The following is an 18,695-nucleotide window of genomic DNA, read 5'->3' as shown; positions in this document are numbered from 1 at the left end:
ACAAGGAGGCCCTACAGCAGTGGTTCTCAACCTGTGGGTCGTGACCCCCTTTGGGGATCGAACAACCCTTTCACAGGGATCACCTAAGACCATCTGGGAAAACACATTTCCGATGTGTAGAAAGCAGCTACTGTGTTGAAAGCAGCTACTGTGTTGAAAGCAGCTACTGTGTTGAAAGCAGCTACTGTGTTGAAAGCAGCAGTATTGGAGGTAAAACGACACTTCATGAATTATAATTACTGGGTAAATAATTTTATGGTTGGGGGTCACCACAACATGAGGAACTGTATTAAACGGTCACGGAATTAGGAAGGTTGAGAACCACTGTCCTACAGTGTGTAAGGGCACTGAGAACCTATGGAGAACGTCTGCGTCCATGGTTGCATGTCTGCAAGTGTTTTTAACCACTTCCAGACTGGCTGTTGTATATAAATGGCTGGAAGGTGGCACAGCAGGGTCGGGTGGCCGTTTATAAACGGCCTCCCTGCACCCTGCTTGTGCGCACTAGCACCGCAATCCGGTGCCCGCTGTGTCCTCTGAAATATTATTTATTTGCAAAATTTTATAAGAAAAACACTTTTTTTAAAGCTTTTTGGACATTTTCATTTACATAGCAAAAAAAATAAAAATCCCAGCAGTGAATAAATACCACCAAAATAAAGTTTTATCTGTCTCAAAAAAATGGTAAAAATTCATATGGGTGCAGTGTTGCATGACCGCGCAATTGTCATTCAATGTGTGATAGCGTGAAAGCCGTTTTCCCGCGATGAGCGGTGATCACTGACACAGAGCAGGGCTGCATTGTTTACACACAGCCCTGCTCTGTGACAGTTCACCGACAAGCTGCAGAGGGAGAGAAGAGATTCTCTCCCTCGATCAGCTCCCCCCTCCCTCCCCGTCCAGTACACACCCCCACCCCCTAGTAAAACACTCCCCTTACACAGCAAATTCTAAAAATGTTAACCCCTTCCTCCTCAGTGACATTAGTACAGTTTCAGTGGTTTTTTTTCACTGATCACTGTATTGGTGTCACTGGGGATGTCAGTGACCCCAAGTCAGTTCCCCCCCAGTGTCAAAATGTCCGCCGCAGTCCCGCTATAAGTCGCTGGTCGCCGTCATATGTCGCTGATCGGCGCCATTATTAGTATAAATAAAAATTAAAAATCCCAGTATCTTTCCCGCCATTTGTAAACGCTATAACTTTCACGTAAACCAATTAATTTACACGTATTGGTTTTTTTTTTTAGCAAAGACATGTCGCAGAATGCATTTTGGCAGAAATTTATGACTAAATTAGATTTTTGCATTTTTTTTTACTGGACATGTTTTATAGCAAAAAAGTCCAAAATATTGCTTTTTTTTCCTCAAAATTGTCAGCCTTTTTTTTTATAGCGCAAAAATAAAAACCGCACAGGCGATCAAATACCACCGAAAGAAAGCTCAATTTGTGGGGAAAAAAAGGATGTAAATTTCATTTATGTACCATATTGCATGACCGCGCAATTGTACGTTAAACTAGCGCAGCGCTGTATAGCAGAAAAATGGCGTAAATTGCAGTATTTATACCATAGTTTGTAGACGCTATAACTTCCACACAAAGCAATCAATATACACTTATTGGGATTTTTTTTACCAAAAACATGGAGCAGAATACATTTTGGCCTAAATTTATAACCAACTTTGAGTTTACTATATATTTTTTATAGCTGAAAGTAAAAAATATTGTTTTTCTTCAAAATTTTTGGCCTTTTTTTGTTTATAGGGTGAAAAATAAAAAGCGCACAGGTGATCAAATTACACCGAAAGAAAGCTCTCTTTGTGTGAAAAAAAGGACGTAAATTTCGTTTGGGTGCAGCATTGCATGACCGCGCAATTATCAGTTGAATTAGTGCAGCGCCAAGTAGCAAAAAGAGGCGTGGTCATTAAGGGGGGTAAATCCTCAGGAGCTCAAGTGGTTAATGTCTTTAGGGCACCTCTGGCATGCAGGGATGTTTTTGTCATCCTTGTAGCATTTGGAAAATAATATTTCTTCTCACAATATTTGCAAATTGCAGATTTGCTTTCAGCAGAAATTGCACTGGGGAAATGTTTCCAAATTCTAGATGTTGGTCTCAACATTTTACTGAGAGAAGGAAAAGAAAAAACAATTTACTGAGCAGGATATAGGTACACATTATAGTGTGACGGTGAAGAACATTAATAGGAATCATTTAAAGGTTATAAATATAAAATAAAATTGTCAGACAATTTTATCCTGAGAGGACAGAAATGATCATCTACTGTATCCCAACATTCACCCAACTGCAGGAGGTACAAAATGGAGCCTACAGGCAAACTAAACTGGAGCCTTTCTCCTGCAGTGCCCCCTAGTGGTAGAAATGCATATTTCTCTTGTTTGAGCACTGCATTGAGAAGTAGTGTTACTTGAATTATATTCCAGGATTTGTTTGTCTTTAGCTGAGGGAACTTACAATATTTAAAAAACTCTCAGAAATCTTTCATTAAGGTCTTCATGCTAAATAGTTTGAATAACATATCATAGATATATTACTTATCATTGTAAAATAACATATTCCACACTTTTTATACAATTTTTCCAGAAAAAAATGGCTTTGAAAAAAAATAAAAATAAAAAAACAAAACTGTTTTTCCCCCCAATTCCCCCTTTTTTCCCCCCACCTCTACTCTACACAGATTCAGCTTCTCATAATGATGATAGACAACATGTGGGTCTTGAAGAACACAAGACCTGTGGCAACACACTGTCAGTGGGAAAGAAAAAGGAGTTACAAGGAATGGTCTTATAGTCTCCTTTTATTAATGTTTCCGCTGCTAAATCAGAAAAGATCTCTATATTTATTTTTCCATATTTTATTATTGCTCTTCCTTTGATCTTTTTCCAGAGCTCTTCTTTATCTTGATAATTGTGGAACTGAACAATTACATCTCTCGATCTACCTTCTTGTTGAATTCTTCCAGTTCTATATACTCTATCCATTTTAATAAGCTCTGTTTTAGATCTGTCCATTACACTATTCAGCACTTTCCCTATTGTTCTCCTCAGATCTTCTCCTTGAGTAAACTCTGGAAGGCCTCTTATCCTAATATTACATCTTCTTTTCCTATTCTTTGTTCTCTTCTCATTTCTATCAATTGTCTTTCTGATTTCTGTATAGTTTGGGAATGTTTTTCTAGTTTTCCTTCCGTCTCTTCCACCCTTGATAATATTTGCCCCAGGTCTTTATGTAATTTTGTCATTTCCTGTTTTATTGATCTTTCAAGTCCTTTGAACATTTCTGCTATTTCTATTTTAGCTGGCAATTGTGAGCTCTGCTCCTGTTCTTCTAAATTTTCCGTATCAAGTTCCTCTTCTATGTTTTGACTAGTATTAGTTATTCACATGGATAGTCTGGAATGTTCAGCAATACTGTTTTCCATCTCACTTCTTCCACTTGTTCCCTGTTGTGTTTCTGGGGTTTGTTTTTCCTGTGAGGGTATAAATTTTTTAATTGAACTTGTTTGGGAAGCTTTAGGCCCCCCGCCCTTTGACGCTTTATTTTTCATTTGATCGATGATTGTTTCAATTTTTTTTCCGTGACTGGGGGGTTATTTTCACTTTCTTCTAGAGATTATAATCCTCTAGGGATATTGTCCTTTAAACATTTTTCTCCTTTTTCTTTCCTTCCCCTTCCCTCTCTTAAAGTCGTCTGCAGAGGTTCTCAAATCTTCAAGGGTCTTTATCTATCCTCTTTTTAAGGCCCCTTGGGTAAGCCCCCCCAAAGATTTGTAACAAAGTTCTATTCAAAATACAGTATATCAGTCACATTAATCGCTAAGGGCGACAATTACCACTTTCACTCACCCTCTTTTCTCTTTCCTCCTTTACTTTTGGTGAGGCGGCTTCATATATTCTCCTTTGAGGATTATAACTTCAGAAATCCTTCCTTGTGGTTGACGACTCCAGGGGTGGGGGCTCCCCCAGCTGTTCTTAGTCCGATCCTGTAGGGTTATCCTTTGCTCTTCAGTAGGGGTGAACTCGCCCAGCGTGGTTTGAGCCAGCTGGCTACATGCCACCACCAAGCCAAGGCCACAGCAGTTCCATACAGAGGGGGAGAAAGCCATGTCTCTTGCACTCACACACACCGGCCAGCTTCTCCGCCTCCCAGTACTCCCTTGCGGCGTGTCATGTGACCGCCCGGCGTCCTCCTAGCGCCAACTAGTTCCGCCACTTCTCCTCTCTCAGCCGACACCGCCTCCCAATCTCCTGCTCCATCTCAGCCGGGTCTCCTTCAACTCTGGACCCCACACAACCGGGCCCTCGGGACTTGCGCTCTCCCAAGGAAGACTCTCTTTCAGCTAAGTCTCTGCCACACTTGCATAATTTCTCTTTCCCGGCAAGGCAATGGAGGTGCCTGTTACCCGGGAGCTCTCACAGCGAGCTCTCGTTCAGTGTCATGTTCAGGCTCCTTCTCTGGGAATGGTCTTATAAACACTACTGTGTCTGGCCTCCCTGTAGTTGGAGGGCCAACGGCTGCTGACCAGAAATTATTGGCATTTCAGTAACTTTCAGGTATGATGCTGGATGTTCAGAAGGAGAAGCCTTTGCAGTAAAACGCATAGAAACCAGGATCTTCAATGTTTAGCACAAATCTACAACCACTATACATCAGTATAGACCAGCCTTTCTTAACCAGGGTGCCTTGAGGTTTCGTCAGGGGTGCCTTGGCAAAATGTCTAAAAATTGCCCAAAACTTGTATACAAGCCAGTGGGTGGAACAAGCCCGCCTTTTAGTTACATGAACCCACAGGTTTTCATTGTGCACCATTACAACCTTCTAGCCGCCAGCATCCTGACAACCAATGACATCATCAGTTGATAAGGAGGATGTCAGTTGACTGCATAGCACCCTAGTATGACCTTCCCCTGCCCCTCTCCATCAGTGCTGGGGTCACAAAACTGAGGGAGAGGAGAAACACTGAAATACATCTCAGTACCAGTGTGCAAAGGTGTGTTTGCTTTGGAAGAATGAATCACCTCTAGTGTTGGGTGTCCTACGTGTGTAGATGTAGCTGCGTTATATGAAACTATGAGAATTGTTTTTCTCATTTTAGATTGGGGTGCCTCAAGACTGTCCATAATTTTAAAGTGTGCCTTAACTGAAAAAAGGTTGAGAAACACTGGTATAGATTACCTCTCCATAAAAAGTGGAAACTGTTCCCTGAACACTTCATGTGTTGCACGTACATCCTGGGCACAGTACTTCATGAGATTCTACATTGCCAAGAAGAAAAGCACAGATTTTACATTACACCAAAAACATAAATAATACAACTAAGAACTTTTGAAATATATCCAGAAAGAAAGCTTATGGTGCTACAAAACCCTAAATTTTTCATTAGCTGCAGGATAAAGGTATACAGTCTATGCCAGAACAACATTGTATATACTGTTGAAAGCCATGAGAGAAGTGAAAGTCCAGTACCCACACGGTATGAAATAAAATTTAATTTCGTTATCCATTGACACATAAAAAAAATCCACCCAAGGTAAAAACTGACGCGTTTCAGCCACACAAACTTTGGGCCTTAGTCATAATCGACATTTATGACTGTGGGGCTGAAATGCGTCAGTCTTTGCACTGGATGGATTCTTTTTATGTCTCAATGGATAACGAAATTAAATTATATTTCATTTTATGTCTTGATGTAGAACGAATAAAGGACTGCAATTTTATTTCATAAAGTGTCTGTGTTGGACTTTCACTTCTCTCATGGTTTTAAAAAATATACCTGCAATAAACTAAGAATCTAGACATACAAATCTATCCCCCCCATCCTATCCATCACCACCACCAACACCACTATCATTCCTGCCCCGCAAGCCAAAGTCCTTGGCGTCATTCTTGACTCAAACCTCTCCTTCCTGCCTCATGTCAAATCACTTGCAAACACCTGCAGGCTCCATCTCCGCAATATTGCCAAGATACGTACCTTCCTCACCCCAGACACCACCAAACTTCTTGTACACTCCCTCATCATCTCACGCCTTGACTATTGCAACTCTCTTCTCACTGGCCTACCCAAGTGCAGGCTCTCCCCGCTCCAGACCATCCTGAACTCAGCGGCCAGACTCATCCACCTCACCACCCGCTCCACCTCTACCACCCCCCTCTGCCTCTCCCTCCACTGGCTCCCGATTGCCCAACGCATCAAATTTAAACTTCTAATCCTGACCTACAAAGCCGTTCATAACACTGCCCCTGACTACCTCACCAATCTGATCCCCAAGTACCACCCTACCCGTACCATTCGCTCCTCACAGGACCTCCTTCTATCCTGCTCCCTGGTCTCCTCCTCCCATGCACGACTGCAGGACTTCTCCAGGTCCTCCCCTATCCTCTGAAACTCACTGCCCCAATCCATCCGACTGTCGCCTTCCCTCCCCACATTCAGGCGCTCCCTCAAAACCCATCTCTTCAGGGAAGCCTACCCCACGCTCACCTAATGGCCATTCTCCCTCATTCCTCCCACCACTTCATCCCCCTCAGCCACTTCATTCCCCTCAGCCACTTCCTATTGTTCCACTACCCCCTCCCTCCTAGATTGTAAGCTTGAAAAAGTAGGGCCCTCTTACCCCCCCTACGCTGTCTGTTTTTGTTGTACTGTGCCATGTATTGTCCCCCCTATTGTACAGCGCTGAGCAAACCCTTTGGCGCTATATAAACTCGATGTAATAATAATAATAATAATAATAATACAAATACTGATACTGAAACAGTCAGCGAAGTATATCTCACTATTAAATTTTAGCACTCCAGCTACAATACCTGTTGGTGGGTTATGAGCAATGGAGCACACAATCTAGGGATACAATATCACGGCCCACCAATCTGCTTCCAATGGTCTTTCATTACCTCCTTTAAAACTAAAGAGCCAACAAACAGCATAGGCCCCATGAAATTAAACTGAATCAAAGCATGCTCACCTGGAAGTCTGCTCTGATGTCCGCCATGCTTCCCTTTACAAACAGCTCCCTGCTTTCCTTGTTCAGAGGTGGCCCGCCAACATACAGATCATGGACATCAGCGAGGTTGTTAATGCTGCTTATATTTACCCAGTACCATGAATTAATCTGAAAAGAGCCATACAATACAAAAGAACAAGTGCCACTATATTTACATGCTTGGAGAATGGAAACAGTCACTGTTAATGTGGATATAAAGGCTATTTTTGTTTCCTATAATAAAAAAGAAATTATACTTACCTTCTCTGTGCAATACCATTGCACAGAGCAGTCCCTTACCTTCTCTTCTGGGGTCCCCCGCTAGTGTTCTCTGCTCCTCCTCTTCTGCAAGTGCTCCCTGAGGAAGTCGTCTACAGGTGCAGAGACCTGTTCCCTGAGCTTTCTGTAGGTACAACAGCCCATTCAAACAAATAGGCTGATGTGTCCACACAAACGCGTCCATTAGGAAACCAGCATAGCGTGAACCTAGCCAAAAAGCCTACTTTCATTTAACAAAATGCTTGTTTTATCTTCTTTTTTCAGAAAAAAAGTTGTATTGCATCATTTCCCCTTTCTACATATCGGTGTCTCCACCCTAAATTGAGATGGCTGCTCCTCTTCTGTGTTAAATGACCCACAAGGAGTAGCTTTGCTAGAACTGGAGCACTCAGAATCTGGTACAGCTGTGCATGGGAGCCAATCAGCTTGTAACTTCAGTTTGATCAATTAAGCATTGACCATAAAACCTGGAAGCTGATTGGTTTCTATGCAGAGCTACACCAGATTTTGCACTCTCCAGGTTTAGTACATAAACTCCCAAGTGTCATCTATCCACTTCCTAAGAACACAAGGGGTAAATGTCAGGCTCACCGGGGATGCATCATCACACAGCCTGCACTGACAGTACAATGCTGTTGCTATTCAAGGCAAAGTGGCGGTGTGTGCTGAAAGCCCAACTCCCCGAAAAGTATACTCACCTATCCACACTTCCTTGTTCCCCTCTAATGTCTACATAGGTAGATTGGTGGATGATGTCACTGCTAGGTAGTATAGGCTCCAATGAATTGGGATTATTATTATTAATGGGACGGCCACAAAGGAGCAAGGATAGCTGAGTATACCTTTTTGGGGGGAAGCCTCCCAGCAGTCGCTGTCACTATCACTTTGCCCTGAATTGGCAATGTGACAGTGTCCCTTAGTAATGTGTAACACTTAGGCTAGGTTCACATCTGTGCGGGTGGTGCCGCTGCGGATCCGCATGAAAATCCGTGCAGCTGCACCACCCACACAGAGAAACGCAGAACCGCGGGCGGGTGCCATTAGTTCTAATGGCATGCCGTCCGCACTGGAAAACGCAACCGTACTGGGTTCCCATGCGGGCTGCGTTTTCGGAAGAAGTACAGGGACTTCTTCCCTGCGTGTCACGGGAGTCCATTCAAAAGAATGGGCTCTCGTGCCCGTGCAAAATGTGGCCCGCACAGCCGTATATATGTGAACCGGGGCTTACAGGTTTTCATTAGCTCCAAGGGTGATCACAGAGCTTCCTAGGACAATGCCTTCCTTTCTCTCCATAAAATTGGCACCTTTGTCATCAACCAGGGTAATCATCTACTCCTTGGACTGGGACGTTATCCCACAGATGACACAATGATGTAAATCTAGGTACCTGCACAACAGCCTTTGTGTTCTGGGCTGTGTACACGTTCTGACATCTACCTCCATATTGCATCTCACTTTGAGACCAGACAGAATGTTTTTAAAAGCAGAGTTTCACCTGGAAAAGAAAAAAAAAATAAAAGTCAGCAGCTACAAGAACTGTAGCTGCTGACTTTTAAAATACAGACACTTACCTGTCCTTCGGTCCAGCGGTGTCCTCACCACCGCTGGTTTCACCGGCCATCTTCTCTCCCTGGTGCCGGCATCTTCAGTGTGGGCACCCGGCTGTGACAGCTTGCACCTTCACAGCCGGGTGCCCACTGCGCATGAAGCTCTGCACTTTGTGAATGGCCCCGTAGTCTTCTGGGACCTGTCACGTGTCCCAGAAGACTACGGGGGGGGGGGGGGGGTAGGGGGAGGACAACTTACGCTTTCTGATCGCCTAGGTCCCCCCCACTCCCCAAAGGTGCCAATCCTTAATGGGGAGTGAGGGACAAAGGCTTAAAGCGGAACTTCCTCTTTTGGGTGGAGCTCCGCTTTAAGTTAATGCATCTTTCAGTAAAGCGATTGGTGGGGCAGGAGAGGCTAAGAAATGCTTCTTCCAGTCTGCAAAGGACTGATGGTTTCATTCTTGCCGATTGTACCTCTCAGCGGCCACTCAATATTTTCTCCCTACCCCTTGTGGCCCCTGCTGGCAACATTTTGTGCTTTTAATGTCATAATACTTACCTTTTTCCAAAGTGTTTGGACCAGTCATGTGACACTACTGGGTCTTTTATACCAGTTTACTTCTTCTTGGGGCTGATGCAGACCAGTACACTGGGAATAAAGGGCGCCGTACTGATACCACATTAGGAGGCAGGAAAATTGGATTCTACAAGTAGAGTACGTGCCTAAAAGATAAGTTCACCTTTGTAAAAAAATAAATGCACATATTTTTGCAGGTAAAAATAAAAAATGTACATTTATTATTTTTTTTTATAGGAGCCTGTAAAGCATTGCACCCACGATCAGCATATTGCGGGTGCAATGCAAAGATCCTGCAGACTGTCAGTGTAAGCTGTCTGCTCGTACCTAATACTGAAAGGTAGTTACACAATGACAGGAAGCATCAATGAAATACCTAGAATGCTCATCAGTGCTCTGGTGGTTCACTGGCAACTACAAGCCAACAGCCGCAAAGGCTGTGAGTACTTGTAGTTCTCCTATTCAAAGAGCAGGGCCCTCCTATCCCTCTTGTATTGAACTGTATTGTTGCTGTATTGTCTCCCGTTATATTGTACAGCGCTGAGCAAACTGTTAGCGCTATATAAATCCTGTATAATAATAATAATAATATATAAATCCTGTATAATAATAATAAAAATATATAAATCCTGTATAATAATAATAATATATAAATCCTGTATAATAATATATAAATCCTGTATAATAATAATAATTATAATAATATATAAATCCTGTATAATAATAATAATAATATATAAATCCTGTATAATAATAATAATATATAAATCCTGTATAATAATAATAAAAATATATAAATCCTGTATAATAATAATAATAATATATAAATCCTGTATAATAATAATAATATATAAATCCTGTATAATAATAATAATTATAATAATATATAAATCCTGTATAATAATAATAATAATATATAAATCCTGTATAATAATAATAATATATAAATCCTGTATAATAATAATAATTATAATAATATATAAATCCTGTATAATAATAATAATAATATATAAATCCTGTATAATAATAATAATATATAAATCCTGTATAATAATAATAATAATAATAATAATAATATATAAATCCTGTATAATAATAATAATTATAATAATATATAAATCCTGTATAATAATAATAATAATATATAAATCCTGTATAATAATAATAATATATAAATCCTGTATAATAATAATAATAATATATAAATCATGTATAATAATAATAATATATAAATCCTGTATAATAATAATAATAATAATATATAAATCCTGTATAATAATAACTCTGTGAATGAATGATGTGGCTGGGTGGGCGTACCCCCACAAGGCTGTGGTTTTTTTATTTTTTAATTGTGACAGCAGGTGTGGGAAGAGGACCCCCAGCTAGCTGCCACGATGGGGGATGGGTGGAGGGGGTGTGCAGGGTCTGCTGCAAAAGTAACATGTTACATATTACACCCTGAATACAGAACAACAGTAACATGTTACATATTACACCCTGAATACAGAACAACAGTAACATGTTACAGAAGGTGAACTTATTCTTTGATCTTGTGGGTTGAATGATGCTGGGTGCCATTTAACCCAGAAGACTGAGGATATCTTTTTGGCCAAGTGGTACGGTGGTGGTGAGGCATCTTTAAATTAAGAATTTTGCAGTCAGAAATGATTTTCCTTTTTAAAGGATAAGTACCCCCTTAGTAACATGTTGTATGTGTTACCCATATTCAGGATGTAAAATGTAGCATATTACTAAAGAACCCTGACCAGATCTCCCATTGTGACAGTGGGCGGGGGATCCTCTCCCCACACCCACTGTCACAATTCAAATAGAGCGGGTGGAGTCCCATCATTCATTCACAGTTTCCTGCAGATGAATAGTCTACAAGTACCAACTGCCATTGCGGCAGACGGATTGGCGTTTTCAATGAATTGCAAGGGTGCTGGACTATTTCAAGAAATAAGAATTTAATCTGGAAATGAACTTTAAGCATTTAACAGACTTACAGCTGGGCCATCATACTTGTGTCGAGTTTTCATGATGTGCTGCTTGACCTCCTGCAATCCTTTATTTTTCCCGTATTTACTAGCCATCCATAAACTGCGCTGAAATGCTGTTAGGCCTGAGATAGCCATGTGCATGCTCATTGTATCCATAAAGCGCATCTTTGAGCCCTAAGAAAAAATCACATTTGTTTTAGTCACCAATATATAGACCCATGAAGTTTTCAGTTCTTTATATCTCTACCAGGGATACAGCCTACATCCAAGCATCTATGGGCTTCTATGTGACATTAGCAACTTTAAAGACCAGGACAATTCTGACACCTTTTGTTTACATGAAAAAAACTGTATTTTGGCGAGAAAATTACTTCGAACGCCCAAACATTATATATTTTTTAAGCGGGGGACCTAGAGAATAAAATGGTGGGTTTTGCCATTTTTTTATGTCACACGGTATTTGCAAAGCATTTTTTTTTTTTTTAACAATCAGGAGTTCTTTATTAAAGAAAGGCATTGCACATAACATTGAAACAGAAAAACAACAGTTGACATGGCAGAACATAGAAGTTGGAAGGATTACACAAGGTATCTGAAACAAATCCAACGTCACCACATAAAATACATGCAGAATGTAATACAGCAGTCCTGGGCTCGACCATAGAGAGAAAACAGGTGGCGCACACACCTAGTGCATTATCCAAGGTTTATTGTAGGAATGAAATAATAAAAACATACTCACAGATGAAGCATGTATCTAAAAAGCATAGAAAAATGACAATGGCCACAATGGGCTCGACCATAACATTTGTAGTATGTGGATCAGCTCTAACTCCTCAGGGAAGGAGAATTTGTCGCGGTGAAGAAGAAGGGGGGGGGGGAGAGACAGGAGAATACGGGTATGGAGTGGAGGAACACCTAGTAAATATCTGTGAGAGCCAAGGAGTACACACGCATCACCTAACTTACAGTTAGATAGAGAAGGGTCTAACCATTCACAACGCTGCCCCAAACTACCTCACCGACCTGATACCCAAATACCACCCAACTCGTAATCTTCGCTCCTCACAAGACCTCCTACTTTCTAACTCCGTGGTCTCCACCTCCCACGCCCGACTGCAGGACTTCTCTAGGACTTCCCCCATCCTCTGGAACTCCCTACCCCAATCCATCAGACTGTCACCTTCCCTCCTCACCTTTAGGCACACCCTGAAAACCCATCTCTTCAGGGAAGCCTACCCCACCCTCACCTAACAGCCCGTCTCCTCCACTCTTCCCACCACTCCATCCCCCACAGCCACTTCCTCCTGTACCACTATCCCCTCCCTCCTAGATTGTAAGCTCGAAAGAGCAGGGCCCTTGAACCCCTCCGTGTATTGTATTGTTACTGTATTGTCTCATGTTCTGTCCCCCCACTATATTGTACAGCTCTGAGCAAACCTTTTGGCGCTATATAAATACTGTATAATAATAATAATAACCAGCCCCATCCGGTTGGGACACCCACGGCTGCCATACTTTATCATATTTCCAAGGGCAGCCTTGACTAATATGTCAGCTTGTAGAGGGGCAGAGCAGTGTGCAAAGCGTTTTTTCAAAAACTATTTTTTTGGAAACAATACACTTTAATGAATGTTAACCACTTCTTGACCGTGCTATAGCCGAATGACAATAACAGTGGGGTCGTCCAGTTCTGGGAGGGCATCATATGACGTCCTCCCAGGACGTGCCCCCCGTGCACCTCCAGCGGTGCGCACCCAGCGTTTTCTGCATCCTTTGGATGCGGCTGATCACATGACACAGTAAAGGGCCAATTACAGAAGCCTTTTACTATGTGATCAGCATGTAAATATACTTGTTGGTTATTGGCAGTACTTTCCTCATACTGTCACAGCGTGAGGAAAATACTGCTGATCACCAGCAACTTTGAAAGGATTCATCTTCACTGATAATCAGTGCCCTGATTATCAGTGCAGCCCCAAATGTGACCATCAGTGCTGCCCATCAGTGTCTAGCAGTGCTGTCAATCTGTACCCATCAGTGCCACCAGTCAAGCAGGGTTTCTGTTAGAAACCACGGGGCCCCATGCAGCTAACCTTCCAGGGCTCCCCCCCCCCCCCAGGGCTAACCCTCCCCCCCCAAAAAAAACACAGGTTACTAGGCTTCAGTTATGAACACAGTGAGTGATGTGTTCATTCGAAAAAGGAAGGGGCTGGTAAATGTGACATTTAATCGCACCCTTCCCCTACTCTGAAGGATCTCATTGTGTGCTTGCACAGCTGACTGGCTACCATGCACAACTGCACCAGATTCTGAGTGCTCCAGTTTTAATAAATCTACCCCACTGTTTACAAATGAATTCATGACCTATGTATCGGTTCACCTTTTCACACGAGCACGGCAAGATGGGGGTGCTTTACACATTTTTTTTTTTAATTATTTACTTTATTACTTTTTTATTTTACACTATCCCTTAAAAAAAAATCTTTGATCCCTTTTATTATCACAAGGAATGTAAACATCCCTTCTGATAACAACAGGCTGTGACAGGTCCTCTTTACTGGGACATCTGGGGTCTTTAAGACCTCAGATGTCTCCTCTGCCCTTAACAGCATCTACTGACTTCCATCATCCAATCAGATGCAAGAAAAAATACTATTTTTTACTTTTCCTTTGCATGTGATTGGGTATTCTTTGCAAAGTGAAGCTTCACCTCATTTACTAATCTCTGTTGCAACTGCACCTAGCAAAATGCACAGTCTATTTGCCTTTACTAAATCAATCCCATTGCCTCAGAAAATCAATTAGCTTCTCTATGGACTATAAAACGAATGACCCGCTGAATAGCATTTTTTGTATTATAAAATGTATTTTTGGGGCAGCACAGTGGCTAAGTGGTTAGCACTTCTGCCTGGCAGTCCTAGGGTCGTTGGTTCAAATTCCAACCACGGCACCAACTGCCTGGAGTTTGCATGTTCTCCCTGTGCCTTCGTGGGTTTCCTCCGTGTACTCCGGTTTCCTCCCACACTCCAAAGACATGCTGGTAGGTTAATTGGCTCCTGTATAAATTGTCCCTAGTATGTGTATGTATGAATGTGAGTTAGGGACCTTAGATTGTACACCCCTTGAGGGTTAGGGACTGATGTGAATGTACAATATATATGTAAAGCGCTGCGTAAATTGACGGCGCTATATAAGTACCTGAAATAAATACATTTTTCTACATGTGAATACAAAACTACAGAACACACCTTTATAAAGTATTGTTCCTTGATGTGCGCTCTGTCAAAGCTGACATTGTGGCCCACCACTAATCTCTGGTACCAGCTGTGCTTGTTTGTAATGTTTGACTTTGGCGATGTCTCAAGTGGGATGAGATCAGACAAGGACATTTCATTAGACCACGTATATCGATCTTCTATTAGTCTTTGACTACACCAAGAGTACCTAGAAAAAGAAAGAAAAGAAAAAAGAAGTTTGTTCCATTTATTTGCAAAAATCTAGATTTAGGTACAAACCTTGTCTTACCAGCACTGGGGGGAGACCGCCACAGCTAGAGTTGGACATTGCCCTTCAGACATGCAGACCTCCACATCGAACACCAGAGCCTTTTCATCCGGGAAGTCGACCTGCTCTCTTCCTCCTCCCTTGGTATACTTCGTCCATCCAGTGTGCCAGGCCCATTCTTGCGGTAGCTCTGGTATCTGACATTGTAATAGATCGTTAGCTGCTTCCAGGTATGGAAGATTTTGTTTCTGAGCTAGAATTCTGAAATGTTCATCGATATTACTGCCATACATCCTGGGCAGTTCTAATTCCATGTCCTGGATAGTAGAGGTATCTTGACCCCATAGCCCATGATTCTGCAAATGGTCTATGCTCTTCTGAATGCTTTCGTTCGAGTAATGCTCTTGTTTATCCCTGAATATTTGTTCATGGAGACCTTTGGAGAGCATCTGTATATTAAGGGGGTTCATACGCCTCTGCTGAGCCTCCTGTGTACGATCTTCACTTGGTAAATGTGATGCCATTGAACACATACAGCATTTCAAGTTCTTCATCTTCCAGCAGCTTATCAGAAACGTGTTTTTCCTTAGCAATCTGTCCATTTTGCCCATTTCACGGTCTATTTGGATCGCTCATAGAATCCTGTGAGATAGAGGAAAAAAAAAAAAAAGGGGATAAATGTAATTTTCACATAATGCACATTTATCATTCCTACCTATCCCCCTGAACACAAGTAATCCACCTAATTCTGGACCAGACACACAAAGTCATGGCCAAAAATACTGGCACCCCTGCATTTCTGTCAGATGATGCACCACTTCACCCAGAAAATTGTTACGATTACAAATGTTTGGGCATTCTCAGGTTTACTGTAATTTTCGCTCCATAAGACGCACTTTTGCCCCCCCAAAAAATGGGGGGAAATGTCTGTGCGTCTTATGGAGCGGCTGGCCCAGAATTCCCACCACCGCCATGTCAGAATACTGGGCTGGCCACTTGGCTCTTCTGTGCTACCTGTTCCTCGGTTCAGCGCTGTGCTCACCTTCTTCTCGCCTGTGGCTGACATCTTTAGTGTGGGCACATGGCTGTGACAGCTTGTGGCTTCACAGCCAGGTGCCCGCTGCACATGTGCGATAAGCACTGCACTTTGTGAATGGTCCGGCAGTCTTCTTGGACCTGTCACGTGTCCCAGAAGACGGGGAGGGAGGACAACTCCGTGGAAGTGGGAGCGGGTACCTGTCAAATTTGGGTATCCGCTCCACCCCTCCTCTGCTCCCCAAAGGTCCGCAATCTCTGGTCATCCCCTGTACTGTGTCCCCAGCCTCTGGTCATCCCCTGTACTGTGTCCGCAGTCTCTGGTCATCCCCTGTACTGTGCCCGCAGTCTCTGGTCATCCCCTGTACTGTGTCCGCAGTCTCTGCTCATCCCCTGTAATGTGCCCGCAGTCTCTGCTCATCCCCTGTAATGTGCCCGCAGTCTCTGGTCATCCCCTGTACTGTGTCCGCAGTCTCTGGTCATCCCCTGTACTGTGCCCGCAGTCTCTGGTCATCCCCTGTACTGTGCCCGCAGTCTCTGGTCATCCCCTGTACTGTGCCCGCAGTCTCTGGTCATCCCCTGTACTGTGCCCGCAGTCTCTGGTCATCCCCTGTACTGTGCCCGCAGTCTCTGGTCATCCCCTGTACTGTGTCCGCAGTCTCTGGTCATCCCCTGTACTGTGTCCGCAGTCTCTGGTCATCCCCTGTACTGTGTCCGCAGTCTCTGGTCATCCCTTGTACTGTGTCCGCAGTCTCTGGTCATCCCCTGTACTGTGTCCGCAGTCTCTGGTCATCCCCTGTACTGTGTCCGCAGTCTCTGGTCATCTCCTGTAATGTGTCCGCAGTCTCTGGTCATCTCCTGTACTGTGTCCTCAGTCTCTGGTCATCTCCTGTACTGTGTCCGCAGTCTCTAGTCATCTCCTGTAATGTGTCCGCAGTCTCTGGTCATCTCCTGTACTATGTCCGCAGTCTCTGGTCATCTCCTGTACTATGTCCGCAGTCTCTGGTCATCTCCTGTAGTATGTCCGCAGTCTCTGGTCATCTCCTGTAGTATGTCCGCAGTCTCTGGTCATCTCCTGTAGTATGTCCGCAGTCTCTGGTCATCTCGTGTACTGTGTCCGCAGTCTCTGGTCATCTCCTGTACTGTGTTCGCAGTCTCTGGTCAACTCCTGTACTGTGTCCACAGTCTCTGGTCATCTCATGCACTGTGTCTGCAGTCTCTGGTCATCTCCTGTACCGTGTCCGCAGTCTCTGGTCATCTCCTGTACTGTGCCTGCAGTCTCTGGTCATCCCCAGTACTGTGGTCATCCCCTGTACTGTGCCCGCAGTCTCTGGTCATCCCCTGTACTGTGTCCGCAGTCTCTGGTCATCCCCTGTACTGTGCCCGCAGTCTCTGGTCATCCCCTGTACTGTGCCCGCAGTCTCTGGTCATCCCCTGTACTGTGCCCGCAGTCTCTGGTCATCCCCTGTACTGTGCCCGCAGTCTCTGGTCATCCCCTGTACTGTGTCCGCAGTCTCTGGTCATCCCCTGTACTGTGTCCGCAGTCTCTGGTCATCTCCTGTACTGTGTCCGCAGTCTCTGGTCATCTCCTGTACTGTGTCCGCAGTCTCTGGTCATCCCCTGTACTGTGTCCGCAGTCTCTGGTCATCTCCTGTAATGTGTCCGCAGTCTCTGGTCATCTCCTGTAATGTGTCCGCAGTCTCTGGTCATCTCCTGTAATGTGTCCGCAGTCTCTGGTCATCTCCTGTACTATGTCTGCAGTCTCTAATCATTTCCTGTAATGTGTCCGCAGTCTCTGGTCATCTCCTGTACTATGTCTGCAGTCTCTGGTCATCTCCTGTAGTATGTCTGCAGTCTCTGGTCATCTCATGCACTGTGTCCGCAGTCTCTGGTCATCTCCTGTACCGTGTCCACAGTCTCTGGTCATCTCCTGTAATATGTCAGCAGTCCATTGGTTTAGAATATTTTTTTTCTTGTTTTCCTCCTCTAAAACCTAGGTGCGTCTTATGGTCAGATGTGTCTTATGGAGTGAAAAATACGGTATTTCTTTTGTTTGTATTGGTATGACACAATAAAGTGAAGAAACAAAAAGCCAACTCTGACACATTCCACGCAAAACCCCAAAAATGGGCTGGACAAAATTATTGGCACCTTCTCAAAATTGTATGAAACAATTGCATTCCATGCTTGTGAGGCTCCTGTAATTTGTATTTAAACTCACCTGTATCAATTAACAGATCTTAAAAAGGAGGTGTGGATTTTTTTTTTCCCCCCATAGGTGGATGCAGCATTGGTCCCCCCGCCGGCTCTAAATGTGTGAACTCAGCGATCACATGATTGATGAATTCTCACAGCTGCTCCGTGCAGAGTGGAGACTGTCAGTCACCGCTGTCTGCTCTGCCCCACCAGTGCTCACAGGGCTGTGGAGGGGGAAGGAGCAGCTGGCTCAGGCTCTCAGTGGCTCGCTGAGAGGCTGAGCCAGGTGTCGCTCCAGACTCTGGGGTGGATCCCGACTTTGAAGTCGGAATCTTTCCCCAGCCTTAACCGGCTGAGTGACGTCAGCCGACAGCAGGATTCAGCCTGGTGTCGGCTGAAAATCCACAGAAGAAGTACAGGCAAAAGAGCTTTGACTGAACTTCTCCTTTAATGTTCCAGTTTCCACTGCGCACAACATTGTCAAGAAGTTTACAGCCCATGGCACTGTAGCTAATCTCCCTGGACATGGATGAAAGAAAAAACCTTGATCA

General features: G+C 43.6%; 1 protein-coding gene across 3 annotated transcripts in view; it reads right to left on the bottom strand.

Annotated features, from left to right (window-relative positions):
* Nucleotides 1-18,695, bottom strand: part of POLG (DNA polymerase gamma, catalytic subunit) — a 73,113-nt gene that overhangs the window by 50,245 nt on the left and 4,173 nt on the right. For all 3 annotated transcript variants that reach the window (XM_089684296.1, XM_089684295.1, XM_089684297.1), the window contains exons 2-6: nucleotides 14,935-15,555; nucleotides 14,658-14,853; nucleotides 11,413-11,580; nucleotides 6,986-7,132; nucleotides 5,193-5,272 (exon numbers count right to left, since the gene is read on the bottom strand). In XM_089684296.1, the coding sequence (XP_089540422.1) occupies nucleotides 5,193-5,272; nucleotides 6,986-7,132; nucleotides 11,413-11,580; nucleotides 14,658-14,853; nucleotides 14,935-15,524 (1,181 nt within the window). In that variant the 5' untranslated portion in view covers nucleotides 15,525-15,555. The remainder of the gene's footprint in view (nucleotides 1-5,192; nucleotides 5,273-6,985; nucleotides 7,133-11,412; nucleotides 11,581-14,657; nucleotides 14,854-14,934; nucleotides 15,556-18,695) is intronic.

The sequence above is a fragment of the Staurois parvus genome, unplaced genomic scaffold (genome assembly GCF_062004578.1).
Source record: "Staurois parvus isolate SC_StPar_1 unplaced genomic scaffold, SC_StPar_1.0 ptg000342l, whole genome shotgun sequence".
Classification (NCBI taxonomy): domain Eukaryota; kingdom Metazoa; phylum Chordata; class Amphibia; order Anura; family Ranidae; genus Staurois; species Staurois parvus.
Note: the sequence above shows the minus strand (reverse complement) of the source record. Positions and strands in the feature narration are given on the sequence as shown.